At 36.8% G+C, this 25,760-nt stretch overlaps 2 protein-coding genes across 2 annotated transcripts in view; one reads left to right on the forward strand and one right to left on the reverse strand.

Annotated features, from left to right (window-relative positions):
* The first annotated feature begins 856 nt into the window (after window positions 1–856).
* Window positions 857–13,856, forward strand: LOC139736838 (uncharacterized). Its single transcript, XM_071647501.1, has 9 exons — window positions 857–868; window positions 1,805–2,044; window positions 2,585–2,739; window positions 3,173–3,261; window positions 3,657–3,718; window positions 5,711–5,956; window positions 9,361–9,505; window positions 12,745–12,884; window positions 13,677–13,856. The coding sequence occupies exons 1-9, from the start codon at window positions 857–859 to the stop codon at window positions 13,854–13,856; spliced, it is 1,269 nt and encodes a 422-aa protein (XP_071503602.1).
* Window positions 13,857–19,618: 5,762 nt separating this feature from the next.
* Window positions 19,619–25,760, reverse strand: part of LOC139736830 (AP-3 complex subunit beta-2-like) — a 33,370-nt gene continuing 27,228 nt past the window's right edge. The window contains 4 exon segments of the mRNA XM_071647493.1: window positions 19,619–21,909; window positions 22,419–22,563; window positions 23,295–23,392; window positions 24,941–25,076. Of these exon segments, the coding sequence (XP_071503594.1) occupies window positions 21,756–21,909; window positions 22,419–22,563; window positions 23,295–23,392; window positions 24,941–25,076 (533 nt within the window). The 3' untranslated portion in view covers window positions 19,619–21,755.

The following is a 25,760-nucleotide window of genomic DNA, read 5'->3' on the forward strand; positions in this document are numbered from 1 at the left end:
TATACTGTGTAGACCACATGATGTAAGTCATTATACCATAATCATATCGCTTTGTCTATCGTTGTTATATAGGCCCTGACGCTTGACAGTCCTTTGGGAGTTACAATTTTGATTTCGTAAGATATTTTCACTCCGCGCTGGGAACCTCGGAAAAATGTCTCTTATTTATTATTAATAATTGTTAACCCCTGGAGGATGTCAGGTGTTGCATTACACCTCCAAAATGCAATATCCGTAGAACTTTCTTTTCTGTTTTGTTCTAAATATCTTGGATGGTGCACTGGTCCAATTTGTTTCTCGAGGTCATAGACATTGTCGTGTTCAAAGCCTTCTGTCTGAGTCATATACGCCCGTCTATCCTCTTTTGCTAATTGTCCTCCCATATACAGACGACATAATAATACCCTAAATTACAACGCGATACAGTCAAGCCACTATAGTGAGAGGGCCTTTCAGAGTCCTGACCATTTTGTTTTTTACTTGCTTACTTGAATGACGGAACGCTAGGTACCATCATTCTGGTATGAATTTGGGGATGTAAATTTGTCGAAAGTAAGAGAAGTATTCAAATTATAAAAAAAAGTATTTTGATTCTCATTCAATTTATCTATGGTCCATTGCGTCTAATACCTTGTACCTGAAATATCCAATTATCTACACGTAAACTAAACCAATGTAAGCGCTAATGTAAATCATATTCCCAATTTAAACTTAACATTGAATAACTCTTAATCCTAAACCCTCGATTTTATCTTAAACCCCCAAATCTGGGTTCTGCTACTTAGAAAACTTAAGTGGGAAGTAGACTAACTGGTTGAAGACACACAACTCATGTTCAAGGAGGAGCTCCATAAACATGAGGAAAAAAGTGAAGTTTAAGAGTTGCCCGAAACATTCCGTATCTTTGCTTTAAAATCGATATACGTGAAAACATAACAAAGAGTATTTTCAAATTTTATCAAGTTTTATATTTTATTTTTTATCCTTTGTTTTAAAGTTGACTGGAATAAGCCTACACTGTACGAAATATCTGTATTTCGTACAGAAAAAAAAATCGAGATTTGTTCTGTTTTATCTAAATACAGAAATTCTGATGTTGTTTTTACACTTACCCACATTAATACTTCATTATTTGGTAAAACTGACTAATATCAGAAACTTGTTAATTTTAGGCAAAATATAATCATTTTATACAGTTTTGATGTAATTCTACAGTTTAAATTGTTTAACTTACTGTATTCTTACAGAGCTTTGTATTCAAACAAAGTAAAAACATTTGTAGTATCAAACGGCATGATGTGGGTTTACTTCGTTAATGCAGAAACTAACATTCTTTTACCAACTTCCGTTTTTATACTGTAAAAATGGAAATTTTCGCGGATTTCGCGCAACCAGAAACTAGCGCAAAAATAAAAGCACACTAATATTTTTACTTGCCATATAGTCAAAAAGTTACTGTCTTCATTCCGCGGAATTAAAAACACGCGAAGCTCTTCTCCACCGACCAAGCGCGAAAAATTAGTCCCGCAAAAATATCCACTTTTACAGTATGTCGTTTTTTATTGAATAGAAATAGAAACATTTTATGTCTATCAGTGCACATGATTGATAAGTAGCATTTTGACAGAATTCCGTTTTTCAATGTTGCAGTATTAATTAATTTGAATGGAAATGGTGTAAAACATGCTATACATTATTATGACTGATTTTGTTGTAAAGTGTTGTGAAACGAGTTATTGACTGTGTAAGAACCCTGTATAAATGAATGATCATGTATAATGATGTATCTTGTAAATGTGTTTAGGATGATCAACACAGTGCACTGTTCGAGTATGACCTGTCTGAACATGTAATGCTCGTCCAAGACTGGCTCCATATGACCACCTTGGACAAATTTGCTGCTAATCACTTCAGCGACGGCAGCAACAAAGCGGACTCGGTATTAATCAATGGCAAAGGTCGCTTTCAACCCTTCCTTAATACAGTAACTGTCAACCAGACGACTACATTGTACACAGACAGGGAAATATTCACAGTCAAGCAGGTAGGCTTAAAATCTCACGTTTCCTGCAACATATCACCAAAACTCTGGCCAACATTCAGGCAGGATTGTCCACTGTAGGATTCCGTATTTTTCATAAGCTTCTTAAAAAAAAACTTAATGGTAACCTACCTTCGATTTGATTTGATTTGATTTGATTTGATTTGATTTGATTTGATTTATTTTCCGTATGGCATCATTTACAATTTTTTGTAAGTATAATCAAACATAATCTATACAAATGTGATACTCATTATAACTAGTTTCTATATACAATTTCAACAATTTTGATTACACATATGTGTGACATAATTACAGTACATGACTTAAGGTGTTATGAATTACCATACAGAACGGTCTCCAATAATAAGCTATAAGCTTGACCCTTTGGCAACCGATGATACAATACGTTAATGCAATATGAGAAGGGGGTCCAACATTGAGTTGACCAATAAAAAATAATTGATAAAGACGACTTCGAATATAGGGTCTCGATGACGTCTGTAAATGGCATGAGTAATGTTGTTCTGCTCATCTTACTAGGGTTTTCGCTACCGCTTCCGGGTCATCAGCAGCGCAATCACAAATGCCCCCCTCCAGGTCAGCGTTGACAGTCACAATCTAACTGTCATCGCCAGCGATGGAGACGACTTTCAGCCCATAGTTGTCCACGCGTTTAATATCTACGCTGGCGAAAGGTTAGAATTGTGATTAGTGCAATAGATGTCAACTCTCGTACCATAATGATTAGCAATTCTCTATGACAAGAAGATTGTTGGCTTATCTTACTTCTTTTTTATTTGATAAAAAAGAATCAATTTAAGAATATATTTTACGCAATTTCACGCACATTTCATTGAGGGACTCCGTGTGGATGGTGAAATTTATTAAGTCAATATTTTATACAATGTGTGAGTTATCATTGATTAATGTAATGAAAAGTAACACCGAGGTAGCAACGAGCGTCAATATCAAACTAACCGAATTCAGATCATTGGCGTGATTGGTAGTCTGTTCATATAAATGTGATCTTTATGGCTGTGAAATGATAGAGGTGCAGCAGAACATTTACACAATTTCCTTTCGCGAGTTGTATTCGCAGTCCACCGTTCTTATTACTTTATCGTTTAGGTTTGACTTCATCCTCGATGCGAACCAAACTCTTGGGAGATACTGGCTGCGAGTCCAGGGCTTAGACGGCGCCAAGACCGCCAACGAATGTGCAGAGATCTGATATGAGAACTCCGACGACATGTCCGATGCTGACTTCGATAAGACGCATAACGAAACGGATGACGGGGATGGTATCATATTGCAGGATTTGAACGGAACGTCTATTTCTCAAATGATATCAATAGGTTTGTTAATATACATGTTTTTGTGTTTGTTTATTTGTTCGTCTGATCAGTTGTCTTTAAAAAATATGCGTGCATGTGTGTGAGTGTGTCTTTTTAGCTGCTGTTTGCCATTCGATAGAACCCTTACACACAAACCCACTCGTGTGTCGTCTGATAGAAGAATCTAAACCATCGCCTTAACCGCTTGTGACCTTCTCTCTTTATCTATTTCTATCTTTCCTTCCCTCCTTCTCTTTCTCCTCATTATTGACTTCCAGTTAACGACACCATACCGCAAGAAAACATGGTCACCCATTACGTCGCCTTTGACTTTTATAAGGTAAGATACCTGAGATATTGAGGAGGGTGACTAGTAGACGTACGTTTGTCTGGTGTGACTACACTTAGCCCTCACCGACATGACTCTGTCAAGAAAGTCGCAAGTGTGTGAGTGTTTGTTTGATAAGGTTTTTGTTGTTGCCCCGGTTGTTGTCGACACACAGACACTAATAAGGCTGAAATGGCATCATTAGAACATAAACAATTTTCGCTTTATTGCTAATTTGCCTTTTATTGGCAAAGTTCTTGAAAAGGATGTAACTCGCCGGATCGGTAAATCATCAAATTAATCACCAGCTGTTTCATAGAATTAAGTCTGCCTATAGGACCTTCCACTCCAGGGAAGCTGCCTTATTTAAGGTACTCAATGACCTCCTTTTAAAGGGGAAATCCAGTCCAAATACAAGATTGTCTGATAAAAAAGAGTAAAATCTCACGAGTTAAAAAGTAAAAAAAACCTGACTGAAATCGGATAAAAAATAAGGAAGTTATGGCATTTTGAGGTTTTGCTATGTTTTTGTCATTGAAGTCTGAAACATGATGTTTTTTCCTGGTTGAATAACTTCAGAACAGTGATCAGTTTAAGATATTCGAGGATTTGAGCCTCGGGCATAATCGCGTTTGAATGAAAACTGGAAATTTCTAAATTTTATGTAGAAACTATATGGTAAGGTGTGAGGGGATGACATGCTCACTTTGCCATTTTCATATTACTATTGACCGTTAAAGAACTGTTCCCCCCCCCCCCCAAAAAAAAAAAAAAATAAAATAAAAAAAAATAGCGAAACTTCATTACGTCAAAACTTCCTTATTTTTCATCCGATTTCGATCACAATTTTACCATTGAACTCGTAATATTTTACTCTTTCTTATCGGACTAACTTATATTTGGACAGAATTGCCCCTTTAACACTAGACAAACGCCAAGAATCTGCTCCCCTGCTTGTCACATATCAGTGGCGGAAAAGAAATAAAAAGAAAAATGGGGGCATTGTGCACCGCCCCCTCTTTTTTTTAAAGTTGTTAAAGCATAGTGTAAAGGCGCCTCCCTTTTATGGAATTCCTGGATCCGCCCCTGTATATTCTGCTGCGTTCGACACCATCAACCATGCACTCTTCCTCAAGAGACAGAGACTAACTTTGGTCTTACTGGAGCGGGCTTGAGATTGACTGCATCTCTCCTATCTATGACGTACCGCTATCAAAATGATTGCCGTTGATGGCGCCTTTTACCTGTCGTTCCCTCTTAGACATGACGCCCCCACGGGTCTGTAATTGGTCCTTCTACTACTAGTCTTTCATTTACACACAGCCTCTCTGTCCCTGTTAGTCAATTCCCATGAAGATGTTTTACATGCTATATATATGTACACCGATGATACTCAAATTTACATAACCATATACAACCAAATACCCGAGTTGAAAGATTATGCAAACTTGCTGTGTTGGTGATTATAAAGCAATGGTCCTGCGATAACTACGTAAACTTGGATTAATGAAAGAAAGATATTATTCAGAGAGGTAAAGGCTCAGGTTTGAGTTTCGTCTTCAGTTTCTCTCCCTCTACAAATGAAAATTTGTGAAGATCGCAACTGCTGATCTGTAAATTAACAAACATGTCGGAAAAAAGGAACCAGTGGGACTCGAACCTGTCATCTACTGCTTTCCGGGCAGCGACACTACCACCAGGCTGTCCCTGGTTGCGGACAGTGACACGATAAACATGGAACAAATACCCAAGGGTAGCCTCTTCAGTGTTGCCACTGCTCTACCAGAGGGCCCTGCCATTATTATTACCCTAGCGTTGCCAGGTACCCATTTATCCGCCTGGGTCTAGAGGGACATAGTGGGTAAAACATCTTGTCCAAGGACATAAGCACTGGGCAGGATTCGAACTCGGGTTCTCCGATCGGGAGTCGGGAGTCTTATCCACTACGCCACAGCGTCCCTACTAATGCTGCATTGGTTTCATTTCTCTTTCTATACTCTTCAGGTCAATAATCACCATTTCCACGACCCGATTCTGTACCCCATCGATTCGGAAGACGTAGCCCCCCAAACTTCATCCCCCCAACTGAACCACGTGTCATTAACGCTTCCCCCGGCTCCGCCACTCTCACAGTTGGCTGATATCCCTGCGGAAGAGCTGTGTGAGGCGAGCGATGTGCTGAACATGACCGAGAGGTGCACGGAGGAGTTCTGTGAGTGCATACACGTCATCAGCGTCCAGCTCGATCAGGTAGGCGGAGCCTTAATTTGTACTGATTTCGGCTGTCTTCCCGATGCTGACGTTGCCATCAACTATGACATACATATTGAAATGTTGGAGCTTCTCTTTGAACGCTATGTTTCACACACACACACACACACACACACACTACACACACACACACACACACACACACACACACACACTCACACAAACACATATCATTTGACCGTGCCTCACGAAACCAACAAAAAATTCGCACGACCTGATTTTACGTGAGCATGTTTCAAAAAAAGGAAAAGAAGAAAACACACGCAATTATTCAGATGCACATAATACTGCTGCCTGCCCGACAGATATATATCCTGAACCATTCCAAGGCATATTCCCGCATATACCGTACCGGTACTGTTTCAGTTTGTAAAGAATGATTGTGTTGCTGATCCTGTCGAATGCCTTGGAGACGTCCAGAATACCAAGGATGTGCCCACTGTCATCCATAGCCAGTTGATAGCAGAAACAGTTTTTTTTAATGAAATATAATATGAGATGTGAGGTTGAATGATTCTCACCAATATATATGTATACTTTGAGTTTGCGGTTTTTTTTTCTTTAGTGAAATCTGCTGTTCTTCATAAATGATTTTAGAAAATAATGCATAAGTATATAGGCCTATAATTAGAAAAACAAAAAGTGTAGATCCCCTTTAAAAATGAATATCATGCTAGCCATTATCATTATTTTTTTTGATGGTGCAGTGCCAGTAGCCCTATATAATGTAATATCGACAAATTGAAAATATACACTGATGAATGAATTACTTCCGGAGCGACATCCTTCAGTAAATTAATATGTTATCAAAACTCAGACTAATTTCGTTTGTAAGCTGTTTTTATTGAATTTAATAATTATTTTTTATTCATGGAGTTCGAAAGCAAAGATTCAGAGATGGGATCATGCAAGAAACCTTAGGAGAGAGTTTTAGAGGGTGTTCAATATCTTTCGCCAAATTAGAACCTATATTCAAAAAATTATTATTAAATTCCTCTGCGATAACTTGACTGTCTCTTTCTATTTTATCCTATATTTCTTTAATAGCATTCTGATAATTTTCTTTATCAAAAATATTATTAATGACGCCCCTGATATGTTGCTTTGATATTTCTATAACAGTTATCATATTGCTAAATAGAATATTATCTTCTAATAATGCAAAAAGTTTAATATTTTAAGATATTCTTATATCAAGCATAAGAATACTGATTGCACGCACGATTAAAATCACTAGGAGCCTTTTTATACTTATAAAATACACATTTCAGCAGAGACTTACTTAATAGTTATTGCTGCCAAGGAACTTTTTTGAAATCCAATTTATTCAATGTAGCTGATTCATCGTAAAGTATGAAACAAAATCACAAAATGTTATCAAAAGGATTATTTACTTTATTTTCATCAAAACACTACTAAAATTCACAGACGGTAATTTAGCTTAAAACAAAAAATATCAATAAGTAAAATCATTCCAATTCCCACACTGCTTACTTGCAAATCCATCAAAATAAAAAGAATATTCTGAATAAATGGGAAAATAATCATCAAAATCCGATATTCAGATATTATGATAACTGTCTTACAAGGTAGTAAATAATTATATCTTAAAAATGTCAATCAAAGTAAAGGAGTGCTTAGTATGTCTTGATGTTTTTTGTAATTTTAGTAATAAATGGGAGAAAAGAGTGTGCAGACATCAAATCCAAAAAATTCATGATTTAATGAATCATCGTCACCATTCAAAAGATTGATATTTCAGTGCTCCCGAATAAAACATTTAGTTCTTTGAAGTTCTGGACTTCATTAAAAAAACTCTGAAAAACGCTGAAAGAATAAGGAAGTTTATAAAGCACTCCTATCGCAATATATATATATATATATATATATATATATATATATATATGTATATATATATATATATATATATTTATATTTATATATTTAGGATAGGAATAGCAATAGGAACAATATATTTTTCACCTGAAGTAAACGAAATCTAAAGAATGTACTACTATGATAGATCAGAAATGCATGTTTATAATTATTTCATGGGAAATATGCAAAGCAACCTGTCCTCCTTTCATATATTTTTTTCTGTTATTTGTAATGAAATTAAACTGGGGATTTTGTAAATAGGGGAAATGTGAGTCTTCAGTTAAACTGATGACTGGGCAGTGAAATTGCTTTTCTTCAAAAATGATAATAAAGCGTCATTTTTAATGCTTCCTACATTAAAATGACACATGATAAACTGTTCAAGAAAAGAATGTTCGGTAGTAAGATTATGAATTGAAAGTTTCAGCTTCTTTTTTTTAATTTTGCAGAAATGAATATTCATTTTCTCAATGCCTAGGATCAGAATTCGTGATTTTTCCTGAAGATTGTGTCGACAAAGAGCGCTCGATAGGAAAAGTGAAAAAAAAAATCATTGGATAAGAAAGTTATTGTGTGAACTGAAAAAGAAACTGATATTGATACATCTCTTATGTACAAGACCAAAAATGATACACTGATACAAAAGAAAGATGAGAGAAGATAATATATATGCAAACCTAAAGAAGCTGGAATCAGAGCCCGAATCATAGCCTACATGTTGTCACGTCGAGTCTTTCTTCATGTTGTTGTTGGTTTTTGTTTTTGTTTTTGTTTTTGTAGTCAAATGAAGATGGTGTCATCTCATCTCATTATACCCAGTATGGCAAAGTGATGATTTCGTGATCACTCAGCATTTTCTTTTTCTTTTTTTGTGGCTATTTGCCTTACTCTATTCTGCCTCTTTATATTAGAGATAGAAAATAACGATGAGGTACAGGTAATCCTTTGGGCCTCTTCGGTTCATGGTTCGAATCCTGCCAGTTGAGTGCCGGGATTTAAGATCTTCATAAAAAGCTGGAGTCAAAGAAGATCGCGAGCGCGCATAATTATAATCACGTGCGCTCTCTTGTGCAGGTTCAGTGGTCGTTTGATATTCGCTATACGCACTGTAAGCACAGTACGTGTCTGATAGACAGGACCAATAAAGAAGTTTGAGATCTTAAGTCTCATATTGAATTTCGTCGACGATGTGTACCTTTGACACAAATTAACGCGCAAATATCCGTTGGTATGTAGCTAGGAAGCAAACTTTGTCTTTCTAAGATCCGTCTCTAGAAGGCAGATCCAGCCAGGTACTGTACGTGCAATGTTCGAACCAAGACGGATTTAGATTGACTTTTTCGACAATTTTCGGCTTTTCGGAATATATATTCGGATGCTCAGAACATGGCAGGTGCATGTAGTGTGGGTCCATGCAACGGGGTGCTCTTGAATCCTGGCATTAGATTTTCCTTTTATTAAATACTGCTATTTAGATGTGGAATTATCATTCTCTCAAATCCCAGACAGTGGAGCTGGTTCTGGTCGACGAGGGGTCTGGTGTCCGTCACCCGTTCCATCTGCATGGTCATTCCTTCCATGTCGTTGGTCAGGACGTATTTAATGCCAGCAGAATTAGTCTGGAAGAGGTCATGGAACTTGACAAAGCAGGTGATCATAATTATTACCAAAAAAATAATTAATTATACCCCCGCCAAACGAAGTTTGAAGGGGGTATATAGGAATCAGCGGACGGTCGGGCGGTCGGGCGGTCGGTCGGGCGGTCGGGCGGTCGGGCGGTCGGGCGGTCGGTCCGTTGCAAATCTTGCGTTGCGAACTACTTCCTCAGTTTTCAACCGATTCCCATAAAACTTGGCACAGATGTGTGTCTTGGGTTGTAGATGTGCAAGACGTATTTTTTGACAGTACCCAAAAGTACGTTGCCATGGTAACGGCATATTATGGGCAAAAATGGGTACAAATCTTGCGTCGCGAACTCCTCCCACAGTTTTTGATCAATTTTTATGAAATTAGGTACAGATGTTCATCTGAATATGTTAATGTGCAAGACACATATTTCCGCAGTGGCAAAAAGTGCGTTGCCATGGTAACGGCATGTTATTGGTAAAATATAGGGCAAAATGCTTCATGGCAAAACTGCTTCATCAGTGTTCTTCCAATTCTCATGGAATTCATATTGAATGTTTGTCTTAGGATATAGGTTAGCATGACACATTTCTTGACAGTGACAAAAAGTATGTTGCCAGGGTAACAGCTCACATATTATGAGCCAAAATGATGGAAAATTTTGTGTTGCAAACTACTTCCTCAGTTTTTGCCCAATTTCCATGAAACTTGGTACAGATGTGTGCCTTTGGTTGTAGATGTGCAAGACGCATTTTTCGACAGTACCCGAAAGTACGTTGCCATGGTAACGGCATATTAATGGCAGAAGATCAAGGAAAGATCTTGCGGATTTAACTACTTCCTCAGTTTTTTGACCAAAGCTTATGAAATGTTGTTTTGACCAAAGCTTATGAAATGTTGTTTGGCGGGGGTATAACCAGTCGCTGTAGCGACATTTCTAGTTACCTTTAGAATGTTAATGTTCACGATATCACGTAGACATGCATTAGCAAAACAAAATAAACCGTAATAAATACGTAGAGTGCTGACAGCTGGCTCGTGGTGTAGGTATATATTCTCGTTAAATTTCACATTTGTGTCACTGAAGTGCAAGTCACAGTTAGTGCCATACTTCAAATTCAGTTAAACAAAACATGGTCAAATGATGGGCATCAGATTTCTAACTCATTCTTCCTTTTTTTTTTTTGATTTGATGTATTGTGCCACATCTCAAACACGAATATTATGATACAATCGATACAACATAGGCGATAGGTTAAGATATATCGTAATTTAAAGAGAAGGCAATTTTACAAAATTGAAATTTTTACATGTATTTTCATTTCTGATAACTGTACATGTTATTCATACAAACGACATGATATTTGTAGAATTAGAAATAAAAAAGAATCGAGATTGGATTATCATGAAAGCCAACACTCAACCAGTTCTGTATTTCTATCAATATCAATCGAATCATGACCTGGGAAATTTCATAGAGGAGCAGTATACCATTAATTAGCGATGTTTATGTAAGCCAAAGATAGGGAACAGACAATGATTATTATATTAGGAAATTATTTGATAAATTACGCAAACTTTCAAAACATTTCATTAGTACCTCTTACATTCACATGCAATAAAAAAGGTTTATTTATATTCTCTATAGAATATAATCCATTGACAGAACGTACAACGACAAGTAATGTTCAACATTATCATCAGAAATGTAATTCATCTCTAAAATGTATGTCTTTACAACTTGGTTAACAAATATCAATGCGGTAATAGAATGGGGAGAGTTTGGATCACAAACAAATGAATCATGGAACTCCTCTTCGTTTAAAGGTAATAAAAAAAAAATCAAAGATTGATTTAAACATTAAACTGTTTCAGCACTAGCAGATCCTGACGGACGGAACAAAATGTTGAATGGCATAACTGCATATGTTTCTGAAATCATGATCAACTTTGTGCCTAAGGGCATTTATATTTTTCCAAGTGTCTTGTGTGAGATATGCTAGTAGTACAGTCGTGTGTTTCTTCTTGTTCGTCTTTACATCATCGATTTCTTTTTTACATGGGACGTAACTAGTCCAGGATATCCATACAAAATCATGATTACAATAGTCCCCTGATGATCCGACATAGCGTTTGGTGATCAGCTAGTTATTAAGTTGATATGAAAACTTGAACGAAATATAGTGCAAAATGTGTCTTGCAGGCCCATAATGATGATTCTCGTAATTTGAATATGATGCACTCCTGTGAAACGTGATTGCCCCTTTATATATTTGTGTGCATCAGTGGGATCTCAATTCAAATTTCCGTTTGCTAAAAAATGCTTCTTATTTGAATATCAAAAATGTGATTGCATTCCATTTTGCACGGATGATTTATTCGAAGGAGAAAAAAATATTTTGTATGCACATACCTTAAATCGATTGTCGTTAGTAAAGTTTAAATTACTCATGTGGATAATTTCTTGTACGGAAAAAAAATCGAATAAAAAAAGTGAATTTGTATAGGCTCATAAATTGATTAAATTGTAAGTTTTATTATTTACCTTCGGTTGGGTAATCAGAAAATCTTACTGCAAGAATGAGAACTTTGAATGGGAATCTAAATTTGCTGAACTCGTTTGAAATGTCTCTTGCAGGAATAACGAATATGAATGAATGAAAATTAATTCGGGTGACGATTTACTGAGGAGATCACAATAGCCTTGAATTTGATTGCTCTTTAGATAGATTCAATGGCAAGAATACTATATTGAGGGGGAAAACCTAGATTATACCCTACGACAACTGCCCTTGTTATCACTAATTACTGCTTCGCCTCCAAATCATACCTCGAAAATCGTGTATAGGATACACGTTTCCAGGTTATCTGTCCGTCCGTCCGTCCCACGTTCGTTTTCGTGACTTAGAATATAAAAATGAATTAATGAATGAATGTATGGAGCATGAAGTAATTTCGTGAGAAGCGAATATATCCCAGTCGAATGCGCAGCAGCTGCATTCGTTAATTTTTGATCTACCCCGTTTTAATTACAATGTTGTCTTTTTACATAAGATCAACGATGATCATCAGCTAAACAACTAATGTCGCAAAACCTGGATGTCTGTTTCCAATTCAAAAGAGGCTTCATGTACATTACAAAAGCGGTTGTAGGCCTACATATACCTTATTCAAAGTTTCCAGGCAGTTTTCCATTTGCGGAAATGATATACATGTATCTTATCTTTTTTTTTTAAACTATGAAACAAATTGCCAATCTTTAGGTGAAATTCCAAGAAATTTGGACCTCGCCCCCATAAAAGACACCGTCATCGTTCCAAGCGGCGGCTACACCATCATCCAGTTTGTGGCAGACAACCCTGGCTGGTGGTTCTTCCACTGCCATATCGAGTTTCACGTGGCTGTGAGTGTAGATGTGATTTTTGGAAACAGATATATATGAAAGTTCTGCGTCGGTGTGTAATAAATAGATATCAAGAGTACAAACAGTCGTATAAACACCGCAGGAGCCAAAAAAACAAAACAAAAACAAAACGTCAGTCCATTTTTTTTTTGCTCCTGCGGTGTTTATACGACTGTTTTTACTCTCTCTCTCTCTCTCTATATATATATATATATATATATTTATATTTATATGTAAATTTATATATATATATATATATATATATATATATATATATATATATATAGATATAGATATAGATATTGTCAGTCTTTAAAATAAAAACCGACATATACCTTTTTTTCAAAGTGGAACCTCGGGTTGGCTTTATAATGATAATGGATAGAGCTAAATGGTGTTAACAATTTTCAGTTATAAAATGGTGACGAAAGAGTGAAAATAAATATAATGATGGTATATCATGTTCATTTCAAAGATTGATAATGGTAGTGGAAAATCATATGTTTTATTATGGATTTTTTTTGTATTGTTTTATGATTATATTAGTTATATTTGATCTACTTGAGATTATATTTTCTTATCATACTACAGTAATCATGAATAAAGTGCTATAAATTTTATGGTGATAAAGGTAACAAATATTTTGATAAAACAAAACATGATATCGATGATGCGCAATGCTATAAATCTAGGAAATGGGGTAAGTCAGAATGTGAGTTAGTTGAAGTGAAGTGCGATAAGTCTGGATCTCCATAATTTTCCTCCGAATTTGATATTTGCTTTCTCTTTCAGACTGGAATGGGGCTTTTGGTTCACGTAGGGACAGACGACGATCTGCCGCCAGCTCCCAAAAACTTCCCGCGCTGCGGCACCTTTCCGCCCGAGCCGTCGTTCTCGACGCAGCCCACGGCAAGCCCGACAGTCTGTGTGTTGGTGTTTATGATGTGGCTACGTGAGCTGCTGTTCCGTTGATCTCCAGTGGAGAGAAGGAGAAAAAAAAACCTTTCTAGAGCACATGAACGTATTCTTTCTCGAAGCATCATTTTCTCTATCGATTCCAACCTAACCCTTCATTCAGAAGTATGAAGTAATTTCATAAAATCAAGTGTCTGACAGGAATTGTCCCCAAATATTCATGTAAATCGAGTAAATGCAGCGATATCAGCAGGAGGTCGCAGTGAAGTTTAAGGAAAATTCGTGTAAACTTATGCACTTTTAAAGTTTCGTTACCGCCATGGCTAGGTATTAAAACTACAACATGCAGTTTATGACATCACTGCATGACAACTATAGAAAGAATATTATAAAAAGAGAATTCAATATATTCTTTTAATTTCCTAGCATAATGAGGAGCGATCAATTTACATTTTCTTTCAGAAAACAAAGGAGAATTACATAACCCTATAATATGTTAGTAACAAGCAGAAGAAATTTGTCCTTTGAAAAGTGATTTTTTTTTTTTTTTTTTTGGGGGGGGGGGGGGGTAAAATTTTGAGGAAACTTCTTTCCTAAAATTGTCAAAGAAAATTGATTGGTGGTGAATGGTATATATTGATATTGTGAAAGGTATATCAATAGTAAGCTTCCAGTGGTTTTTGGTGATTTTCAGTGGTGAAAGGCATTGTCAGCAGTGTGTTTCTTATTGTGGTCAGTGGTAACTAACAATGGTGAAAGGTATTTTCGATGCTAAGATTACAGTGTTTATTGTTGATTTTCAGTGGTGTTTCAATGATGAGTTTCCAGTGGTCAGAGGTGACTGTCAATGGTGAAAAGTATTTCAAGTAAAAAAAAAAGTTTTTAATTGGTAAATTCTTAACGGTAAATGAGTGGGATACCAGCTGATAGAAAGTTTCTTCTACTGTATATCACGAGTGTAATCTCTTTCATTTGAAGATGATGATGTTATCATAATAATTATCATAGATACCCTTTCTTTCTCCCTGATGAGGTGGAAAATCGATTTGTCTGAGATATTATACGCACCTCTAAGGGCTTGACAGAACCTAACCCCTAATAGTCCAAATCCTTACCCGATTTTACGTGTAACTCTCAGCATATATACTCTTATATGGTCGCCTTTTTTGTACTGTTTCTTGAATTGCTGCTTTAGCAATAAGGACATGACACTATTGTTACGTATTTAAAAGAGACCTCATTTTCAGACAGAGTACAGAATTTCAGAATTTATAGTGATTGGGATGAGGAATGAGAATGTTTTCAAAATTTATAATAAAATTGCAGTGAACAAGGATGCTGACATGGCAGCCTCCCAATAAGAATACATGAGTTCGAGCTCGAGGAAGCAGAACAAAAGGAGAAGGCATGCATAGATTCTTCACGGATGAACTTGTTAAGCAGGCGGTATTGTAATGGAATTACACTGCTACATTTCTGAAATATATGAGGCTCTGATGTCATCAACACGTACTGTTCAGTGTCATTTGTTTAAGATTTTCAGTTTATTGGTTTCTCTGCTCAAGGACAACAATAAATCCCACGAATCTACACATGGAGCTGTCGATTTATGAGCAACATGATGTGACATTATGAAAATCGTCTGGAATGCCCCTTTAAGTCTCAGAATTCTAGAGGTTAACCATTAGGAAATGTTTTCTGAGCTTATGCTCGTAATGGAAACTAACTGCATGCCATGTGTAGAACAGAGTTAGAAGTACTTTGTTTCATTAACAAAAAAGGTATCTGCGTGCTTTACAAATCAATCTGACAGAAAAAAAAATTGTCTAAATTACGTCAGTGGAGACTATTGTAATAAGAAAAAAAAATGGTCTCCATTTTTAATTCATTGTAATTTATTTGACAGTCATGGTCTTGATTTCCTTGTGCTGAATTGTTCGCAGGTGAGCGTTTCACAACAGAATGAGTGAAAATTACCCCCCCCCCCCCCCCCCACCCAAAAAAAGAAAACAATCAGGAATCTTGTAATTTTCAGCAGAGTTTATCACAAAAAACTGAATATAAAAGTTTTCTGCCGGCTTATGAAAATGAAATCATAGAAGTCAATTGGAGGCATTGAAATGAATAATCTCAATCAGGTTATCTTACGTTATGTAACAATGATCGAACTATCTTGTAGTTAATCAATAGCAATTTGTGTTTTACATTCTTTATACATTTATATTCATATATATGCGTATATCTATATATTCACATACAGATATTATGTGTGTTTAGTGTGTGTGTATATAGAGGGAAAGAGAGAGAAATAGCAAAAAAGCAATAGATATTTTACATGTTTTGATAACAATCAAGCACGAAAAACGGGTTTTACATACGAATTCGACAAATCATTTGTACAAACTACTGTAAACGTTTGTGAAATATAATATGCTTTCATATTTTTGTCGAGCCCACCGGAGGTGAGGGGAGACTAAGGGATCGCCTGCGGCGTCTGTCCGTCCGTCGTCCGTCAGTCCGTCCGTCGTCTGTCCGTAATGCTACAAAAACTTCAATAACTCGTTACTCTGGGCTTCAATTGCAATCAAACTTCGAGGGAAGAGGGGACATACAAAGTTTAACATTTTACCATATATGAAGGTTACCTCAAGGTCAAAGCTCGCAGGCAGGGGTCAATGAACTTTAGGGCCCAATGTTAAGTTTTTATGGCGCATTTCTATTATGGGTCATAACTTTTGATCCATAGGTCTGTTTGTGACAAAACTTGGATGGTAGATGTCCCTTGGAGAGTGGATGGTCTCCACAAGGTCAAAGGTCACAAGCATGGGTCAACGAACTTTTAGAGCCCAATGTTAAGTTTGTATGGTGCGTTTATGGGTCATAAGTTTTGATCCATGGGTCCGTTTGTGACTAAACTTGGATGGTAGATGTCCCTTGATCACCACAAGGTTAAAGGTCACAAGCAGGGGTCAACGAACTTTTAGAGCCCAATGTTAAATTTTTATGGCGCTTTTCTATGATGGGTCATAACTTTTGATCCATAATTCCATTTGTGACTAAACTTGGATGGTAGATGTCTCTTGGGAGTGGATGGTCACCACAAGGTCAATAGCCACAAGCATGGGTCAACGAACTTTTAGAGCCCAATGTTAAGTTTTTATGGCGCATTTCTATTATGGGTCATAACTTTTGATCCATAGGTCTGTTTGTGACCAAACTTGGATGGTAGATGTCCCTTGGGGAGTGGATGGTCACCACAAGGTCAAAGGTCACAGGCAGGGGTCAACGAACTTTAAGGGCCCAATGTTAAGTTTTTATGGCACATTTCTTTTTTGCCATGAATTTTTACCCTTTTATATCTCCTTTTATCTGTTTATATCTCTCTTTTTTTATCTGTTCACGTTTTTTTATCCCATTCACGTACAATTTCTTGTACGCGAATGGGCGAGACACATTATGGCACTTGCCTTCTTGTATTTTGTGCCACAACATACCGAATTTTATCACTTTCGAAGTTCATCACTGCCAAAGTGACTGCAATCAATGAACACTCAGGTCGTTAAGAATAAAAACTTGGATACTTTTATTGTGTATATCAATGGCCAATAAACCCGTGCTAACAAACCACAATCGAACACCAAAATATGCACACCTTGTTCGGTAGGTAGGTAGGTAGGCATGATACTAGAAGTTCTAGAGTTCTGATGGTTCAAATAAGTGAGGCAATATTAGAACAGCATTTTTTCCTTCTCCTTTAAAATGGTAATATTATATATGAATAAAATGATAATCTGATTATTGTTGTATGAAAAAGGATGAGGTTGGAGAAGCACTGGAAGAAGAAGTTGAGAAATAAGTTGAATTTTAAGGGAAATTCTCATTTTAATTTCATGTATAAGCAACAACGATTACATATAAATGACAACAGTGGTGATAGAGAAAGGATAGAATGTGTATTGAAATTGATTGTTGTAGTATATTTTTGGTGAGATTGTCAAGGTTAAGTTTTAATGTGAATGTTTTGATATTTTGATTAGTTTAATCATGTATTTATAATAAGCAGAAATCGCAATTTTGAAATTTGCTTTAGTTTTGTGGTAAAGGTCAATTTTTGTTGCACTTCATTTAAGATGGATTTTTAAATACTTTATGTTTGTTATTTCTTACACATTTCAATGTATTTAAGCTGGTTTCATATAATGATGTCCAAAATTCAGCCTGCGGGCTGTTATGGATGATTTTCTTAACGCAATACATTTCAATCAATAAATAATAATCATTCTGTCAAATTCACTGTGTTCGTTGTCGTATACTCTCAAAAATTGTGTTCCAATTCAAATGAATCTCTGTCGTTTCTCGAATGAAAGGAACGCAAAAATCTCAAGTACATAACGGCCGTAGGAATATGGATGAATAAAATACATGTAAATGAAAGTCAACTTGGATTAAAACACGTGACTGTACTAATGACAATACCGGCGTTAAGAATGAGATAATAGTGATAGTATATCAGGGATCGACATTAACGGTTGTCCAGTGGCCTGGGACCATCAAAAATTGATGTCGGGCCACTAAATTAAAAAAGCGTTATTTTTTTCGTGGCCCGATCGGACAAGTGGTCATTGACCAATTTTGAAGGGGTTTAAATAAGATATTGAAAACATTGATTAATTAGTTTTATGCTAATAGCAATGATTCAACAATTATTAGCTTAAAATTGACATCATACACGAGATTTGAAGAGAGTGAAATAATTCTGTTCGTTTCAACGAACAATGTGTGTGTGTGTGTGTGTGTGTGTGTGAGTGTGTTTGTTTCTGTGGGGGTAAGGTTGTATACTTTATTCCCTGACATATTTGGGTGCCAATGTTATCCTCCCTAAGCCCTGTCTGAAATCCCAACAGCCTCGCGTTAGGTTTTTGTTTTTGTTTGTTGTTTTTTGTTGTTGTTGTTGTTGTTGTTTTGTTTTTTTTTGTTTTTGTTTTTGTTTTTTTTTTGGGGGGGGGGGAGGGGGAGAGGAGAAGGTTATTTTACGGAAGTCGCTCACTGCTATTAACAGAAGACATAGGAATGCACCTTCCCCGAGATAGAACATAGCTTGTATATATAGTTTCCCTGCAATTTATTATTCATATCAGTAACATGGCAACATGAAAGAATATATATATTATATACTGTATATATAAATAAATAAATATATATATATATATATATATATATATATATATATATATATATATATATATGTATATATGTATATATATGTATGTATATATATATGTATATATGTATATATGTATGTATGTTGTCTTTACAACATCACAAGACCGCACTCAGCAGTAATACAATTCTGAAGAAGGGCAATTCGCCCAAAAGCTTAATTAAAGGGATGCTAAACCCAACATCAGCCACGTCTCTGTGCACGTTTTGCTGCCAATATATATATATATATATATTGTATATACATGCCACATTTCAGACATTCATTTGGCCACATACAATGATGTTAAGGATATCATGCATCAACACAACTCATTATGCAGTTGCATTGCATAGGTCCTTTAAATTAACTTGAAGACAGTATGGAATTGCACATTTATGTCGAAAATCACTTATGTCAATTTTTCAGGCAATGGGAGACTTGGTATTGGAGTTTGTAATAATAAAACTGTACATTTTTTCAGCAAGATCAGCAAAAGATTTTACCAACATGGTGAAAGAGCAGCATTTAACACACAGCAACACCATCAAATCTACCTCACTCAATGGCAAATATGACACACTTCATTTATATAAATTAGAGGCGATTTCATGTACGCTTTGTTATAAGTTTAATCATAAATTATAAGTACTCTCGGATTCATTGAAGCAATATGTCATTCATAGACTTTCACAACACATCATAAATGCTATCAGCACAGTCAGTACACATCTAACCAAACACTGACACTAGATATAATAATACACATGTCAAACTAGTTTTACCCTTTGCTATTAAAACAATTATGCCAGGAATGTCTGCAGAATGCAGAAAATGTGACAATGTGAAAAAAATGACAACCAAATCTCTCAAAACTCTCTCTCTCTTAGTCCTGATCCATCAGTTTAAAGTAAGAATCATGTTGGAAGGATCCATCACTGAATATTCCACAGTCATGTTATATATCAAGGATGTACATTTGAGTAACCCATGTTACTTACGCCTACTTTATGTTGTACTATAATTTACCATTTAGTTTGGGTGCATCTTCTTCTTCCATTGAAAGTATCACTGACATAATTTAGGTACATACATCATTCTACAATGACTTTGATTGTTCCAATGTTACTGAGCCATTTAACGAGCACAAAGGCTTGTCTGAGTTTTAATGCTGCAAATGCATGTTGACATTACAGTCGTACTCTCATTATCCAATATTAGAAACATGTTTAACAAGAAATTTATGCCCTGAAAAGTGAATGATATAACAATTTAAGTAGATGGTACCAGGGTAACTATACTAAAACACATTGTCTCGTTGCACAAACAAATAAGCTGGCAAAGTTACTACAATGACATCGTGTCCAGCTTGATACTGAAGTGGACAAAAGCTGAGGCCAACGTCTTGCAACCATCAAGTCAGTACTGATGGACTCGGCACATCCTACCCAATCAGAACACAGCCAATCCTATCAGAACACAGCCATTTCTATCTTAGAATGGTAATCAAGACTGCAAGGGCAAAAATGTGAAAACAGATGAATCATCTTGGATTAAAGAAAAAAAAAAATCCAAGCTGGCATGACATTTTCATTCAAATTATACCATCATTACAAGCTGCCAGAAGGTCCAATACTTGAATACAGATGGATTTTTTTGCTGCTACCATAATCCAGTAATGACTACTTCTCCTGGCTAGTGTGCTGAGTTGAGGCTATGATGGCCTATGGACAAGCAATCCTAAAGTGCAAGAGAAATGAAGAAAACAAGTACACACATTATCTTGTACTCATCTTTTGCCATGGCGCATGCATGCATGTACATACACTTGTGTGCACACACACAGGCATATTGAGAACGACAGCTCGGCCACATACACACTTGAAGCTGGTGATACATGTATTGTGCGGAATGTCAGTTAAAGATAGTGGTCAGTAAAGAGAATGATCTCCCAGTCTGAAACAGCCTGTAAATATACACACATTGAAGAAAGTGTTTCAGAAATGTCATTACAAAGTATTTTATTTGTTAGTCTGAAACTCTCTTTATGTCTGGATCAGCCTGTCCCAAAACATATACTGGCTAATTTTCACTTGGAGTACCAAATTTATAGTGGAATGTTCTAACTTACAACTTTCAAATGAAAAAGTAAGAAGCAATATAATGGGAATATACTTGCATTGACTTGCTATAAAAGCAATACCAACTTTAGGTTTTACAAAGGCATATTGAAACGATAGACTCTGAATCTGATTTCTCTAATATCCACTAAATTCTACTAGCAAGTGATAAAGTAGCCACGCTAGTGATCACACTCGTTCTGGACAGTCTGACAGTAACCTTAATTCTAGGTTTTCTCTTAATAAGAGCCAATTTTGATGAAAATTGTTTTGAAAAAGGAGAGCAATATTTGGTCACATGCCATAATCAAGAGCACTACATGGTTGAGATAATTTTTTCAAAATTTGGAGATTAAGATATCAGAGACTCACTCTCTTCCCTGGAAATCTAAGATCACTAGTACAGCTTGAGTACATGTACGCTCTGTGACTGTGTGACTGTCTCTGCTATGAAAACTATTAATCATGTAGACACCCAAATTACTAAATACTCTAGGTAGACCACCAAGCATGATTTGACAGTTTGCTACAGAACAGGGTGAGGCTTTAAAGACTGTGAGGACACAATAATGAGAGAAAAAAAAAACAACAACATGGGATATAAATACGAGTTGAATTTGAAATCTGGAATCAGCATCATGCTTTGCTGAAGGCTTTTTTGACATCTTTGACCAGCATGTTGCCAATAACCATTTTCTCGCAGTTGGTGGTGATCCGCGCCTTGCCTTCGCTCAGAACTTGCACTGTCAGGAGAACCGGCGTTCCAGCTGATATTGTCTTGGCAGCAAACCTGATAACATAACGCACAACAAGAAGGGACGTTTTATAGGTGGACCGAGGGACACTAAAAATTAGTTTGGTGGTCTTGTTGATTATAGAATAATGTGGGGAAACACCCACTTCTGACAATAATCACAACACATATTTCTTCCACTAAGTTCTTGTTTAACATCTTGATGAAACAGGAGACTCCTACATTCACATAGTTTGCTGCAAATGAAAGATGTACGATCAATCAGATTTCTTTCCCTGGTAATTGTGAAGTTCAGAACAATATGACACCTTGCCCTACATCAACATAGGGCAAGTTGTCAATCAGATGCAATAAAAACACCTTGACGGAATAAATTCATGAATTTGAATATGACTCCTGTGGCACACACAACTGAGTTCGATTCTCATTCCTGGAAGGGGGGGGGGGGGGGGGAAGGGAGGGGTTGTTGGGGATCCCCTATGCTACTCCAATTTCTGCACTGTATTAAAGAGGAATGTGCAAATCTCATTCCCGTCACTCCATACCTGTATATTAGTTTGCTTGGGTCACTGGCAGGAACGATCTGCACGTTGGCGATTTCGCCCACGCATCTGATCAGAGCCTTTTCCTCCCTGTGTGCAGCCCCGATGTCCCCCTTGTCCGAGTGCTCATTCATCCCCGTCAGTTTGGCTGCAAGGAGGCAGGAGGTAGGAGGTAGAGCTCATGGCAGTCTTATTACAACCATTGTGCATTCAACAGAGCTTCCAAAACCAATCAATGTTCACTGTTATGTACAGTATATGTTTGGTGGCTTATTGTACAGCAGCACAATTTGTATCAGTTGATACCATACAGACACTGTATGTTTTGAATGTTTACAGGGGACCTTTACCTAAATACCAGTGTGGATTGAGTGAATGCATAGGAATATTCGTTAGAGACATCACCACAGTTTGAGGAAAATCAGGCAAACAGTTAAACAAATATGGATTTTTAATTCTTTTTTTTATTAAAGTTGACAACACCATTGCGGGATAAAAGACTACAACACTTCATGACATCACTGCAAATCAACGATATAATGAAACTATAAAGAAGATTCCACAAAATGTTTTTGTTCAACAAAAAGTACCCTTTACTTTGCATTGTTACTGGCATATACATGTATGCTTTTTAAATGGTAACATCATTTCCCCTGGTTTCTGAAAAAGCTGAAGTCGAATGCTCTTTCATTATGCTACAAATATGAAATTCGCCGCATTCTCTTCATATGTTCTTTTTATCATTGTTCTGTCATGATGTAAAGAATAATTTTAGTTCTTCTCATTTGTAAATTGCTGCCTCACACATTACAAAGCATATCAGATTGTTTGCTAGCTACATTTTCACACAATACGAGAGGATACATTAGGGACACTTACACTGTTGTGACAAGAATTCTCTCTCGCTCATTGTTGTTGGTTGAAGGAGTTCCCCAATCGGTGCTTTGACGGTGACACTGAACTTTCTTGATTCCGTACTGGGGCAAAACGATAACAAAAGAAATGCAATTCAACATTGAGACATGGATGGACTCATGAAGTTCTATAAAGCTGACTATTGTCAGAAGATGGAAAATGCTACCATCACTAGCAAGTTTGGATTGGGTTGCTAGATTCCTGTAAATGGTTTCATAAGGATTGAACAAACAATTGAACTGTGAAATCTGTCCTGAAGGACTCAAAAAACAAAAAACAAAACACCCCCCCCCCAAAAAAAAAAAATGTGATCCAAAAGTGTAGCGAACAGGTGACATTAGATAGTTTTGGTCGAGATGGGGGGGGGGGGGGAGATCAGATTTTGACTTTTTGATTACAAACCGCTTACGAAATATTTAAGAGCATACAATTCTTACAGGAATTCAAAGTTGATTCAAAATATAAATCAGTTCGGAATGTCTGAGATATGCAAAAACAAAGTAAAACAAAGTGGTCCTGATAAAAGGAGTGGCCTTTTCGCCTTTACAGTGGACTCCCATTATAAGGAAGTCTTCGGGACGGGCAGTTTTCTATTGTTATGTCAAAATTTCATTATATCTGAAGTAATAAACAATAAAATTACATACATGTAAGAGTGGATAATGTTGCGGCCTGAATTTTAACTTCTTTGTAACCAGAATTTCATTTTAACCATGCTCGCTATAACAGGAGTGCACTTTATGAAATTAAAGATGCATAGTCCCGGTAGTGTAGAGGGCGCTGTTGATGATACTGCCGATCACCGTTAGCATTGATACGAAGATTACCGAAGTTGAGCTGTCATCAAGAGTAAAGTGCATAGGTGTTGCTAAGTAACGTTGCCTTTGTTGTCTTCTCTGCGCATCGCACAGTCTGTAGTAATGCCAGGGTGTGTGCATATGTGCTTCTTATTATGACTTCACAAAAGAAGTTCGCTAAAGCTGTCATCCCTCTCAGCTGAATCATGAGCCGAACTGTGATCCGACCACTGACTACAGTGGATCGGACTTCTTCAGACTCGGGGAAGTGGGTCACAGCGTAAGCGCTAAAGAGGAGTCGATAGCGTAGGTCACTCTAGGAAACTTGCGTCGTGCGCCCGAGTACGCATTGGACTAAACCACCGGGACCATGTGCCTTTAACTTTGAATTCTTCTTAGAATTGCATGCTCTTTAAAATTTCATATGAGGAATCTCATCTCACAAAAAAGATGGAAACCTGAAGCCCCATCTCAACCAATCTATGCCCTCCCTCTCAAACATACGTATGGGACATCGGTGAGGGTAAGGCAGAAAGACGGAGAGGGAGAGGTAGATGAAGAAATTGAGTGACAAAAGCTTAAAGAGCAAACTACTCTTGTTTCCTCACCGGTGACATGCTATCTGCTCCTGTCACAATTGCTTTAGTCTTATTTTCCTCGGGGACTTAGAGTTAGGGTTGTGATGGGGCTTTAGGCTTACTAGTAGTTCGATGTGAGGATTAGGATTAAGGTTAGAATTATGTTTGTGGGTTGTCTTAGCGTGCATATATTTCATGGGAGCTATAGCTGCAGTAGTCATGGAAACTTCCTCACCATATCTCAAAGTTGGCAGGTTGAGTGGTATCCCTGAAGTCCACACCTAGGATTCCTGTGGTTGACTGGCCCACAGAGAGATTTGTGATTGGTGGGAACTCATGCAGTTTCATGCCAGCTGCTAGTTTGGTTTCACCTGAGGCAAGTGGGGGAAAAGGCAGTCATTAACTAAATGCAAGTGTCCCGTGTTTGATTTCATTTGCAGTGTTTATATCAATCTACAACCTGGATATTAGCATCATTCCCTGAACCATTTTTATCATTGTCAAATACAATTGCTATATTTGTCATCATCATCATCATCACGATCACTCTCATCAACATTCTCATCAGCACTACCATCATCATCACCATCACGATCATTCTCAAGAGCACTGTCATCATCTCCATCACTCTCAGCATTATCAATTCGTATTATCAACATCATCATTCCCATCAGCATAATCATGATTACTATAACTATTCTTCTCTGCTGATCATCTTCATCACCATCAGTGTTGTCAGCATTACCATCACCACCATCATCATTCTTACAGGGATTTCCATCACTACCGTGTCAACACCATCTACATCATCACTACTTGTTACCATGGATACCATAACATCATCAATATGAAAGTGCCTACCTGAAGTTGGGGCTGGATTTGAAAATTTTACAAAGTGAAACGACCATTGCCTTTACTGCTAGTTTTACTATGTACTTCATGTACACGGGTAAATATACCTCACTTGATGTAACATATCCAGGCAAGGTACTACGAGAATCCTCAACACATACCAGTGCTTTTCACAAATCAAGATAATGAAATCCGAGCCATAC

This window comes from Diadema antillarum, unplaced genomic scaffold (genome assembly GCF_040938485.1).
Source record: "Diadema antillarum isolate AM-2024a unplaced genomic scaffold, OU_Dant_1.0 seq00000665_RagTag, whole genome shotgun sequence".
NCBI classification, from domain to species: Eukaryota; Metazoa; Echinodermata; class Echinoidea; order Diadematoida; family Diadematidae; genus Diadema; species Diadema antillarum.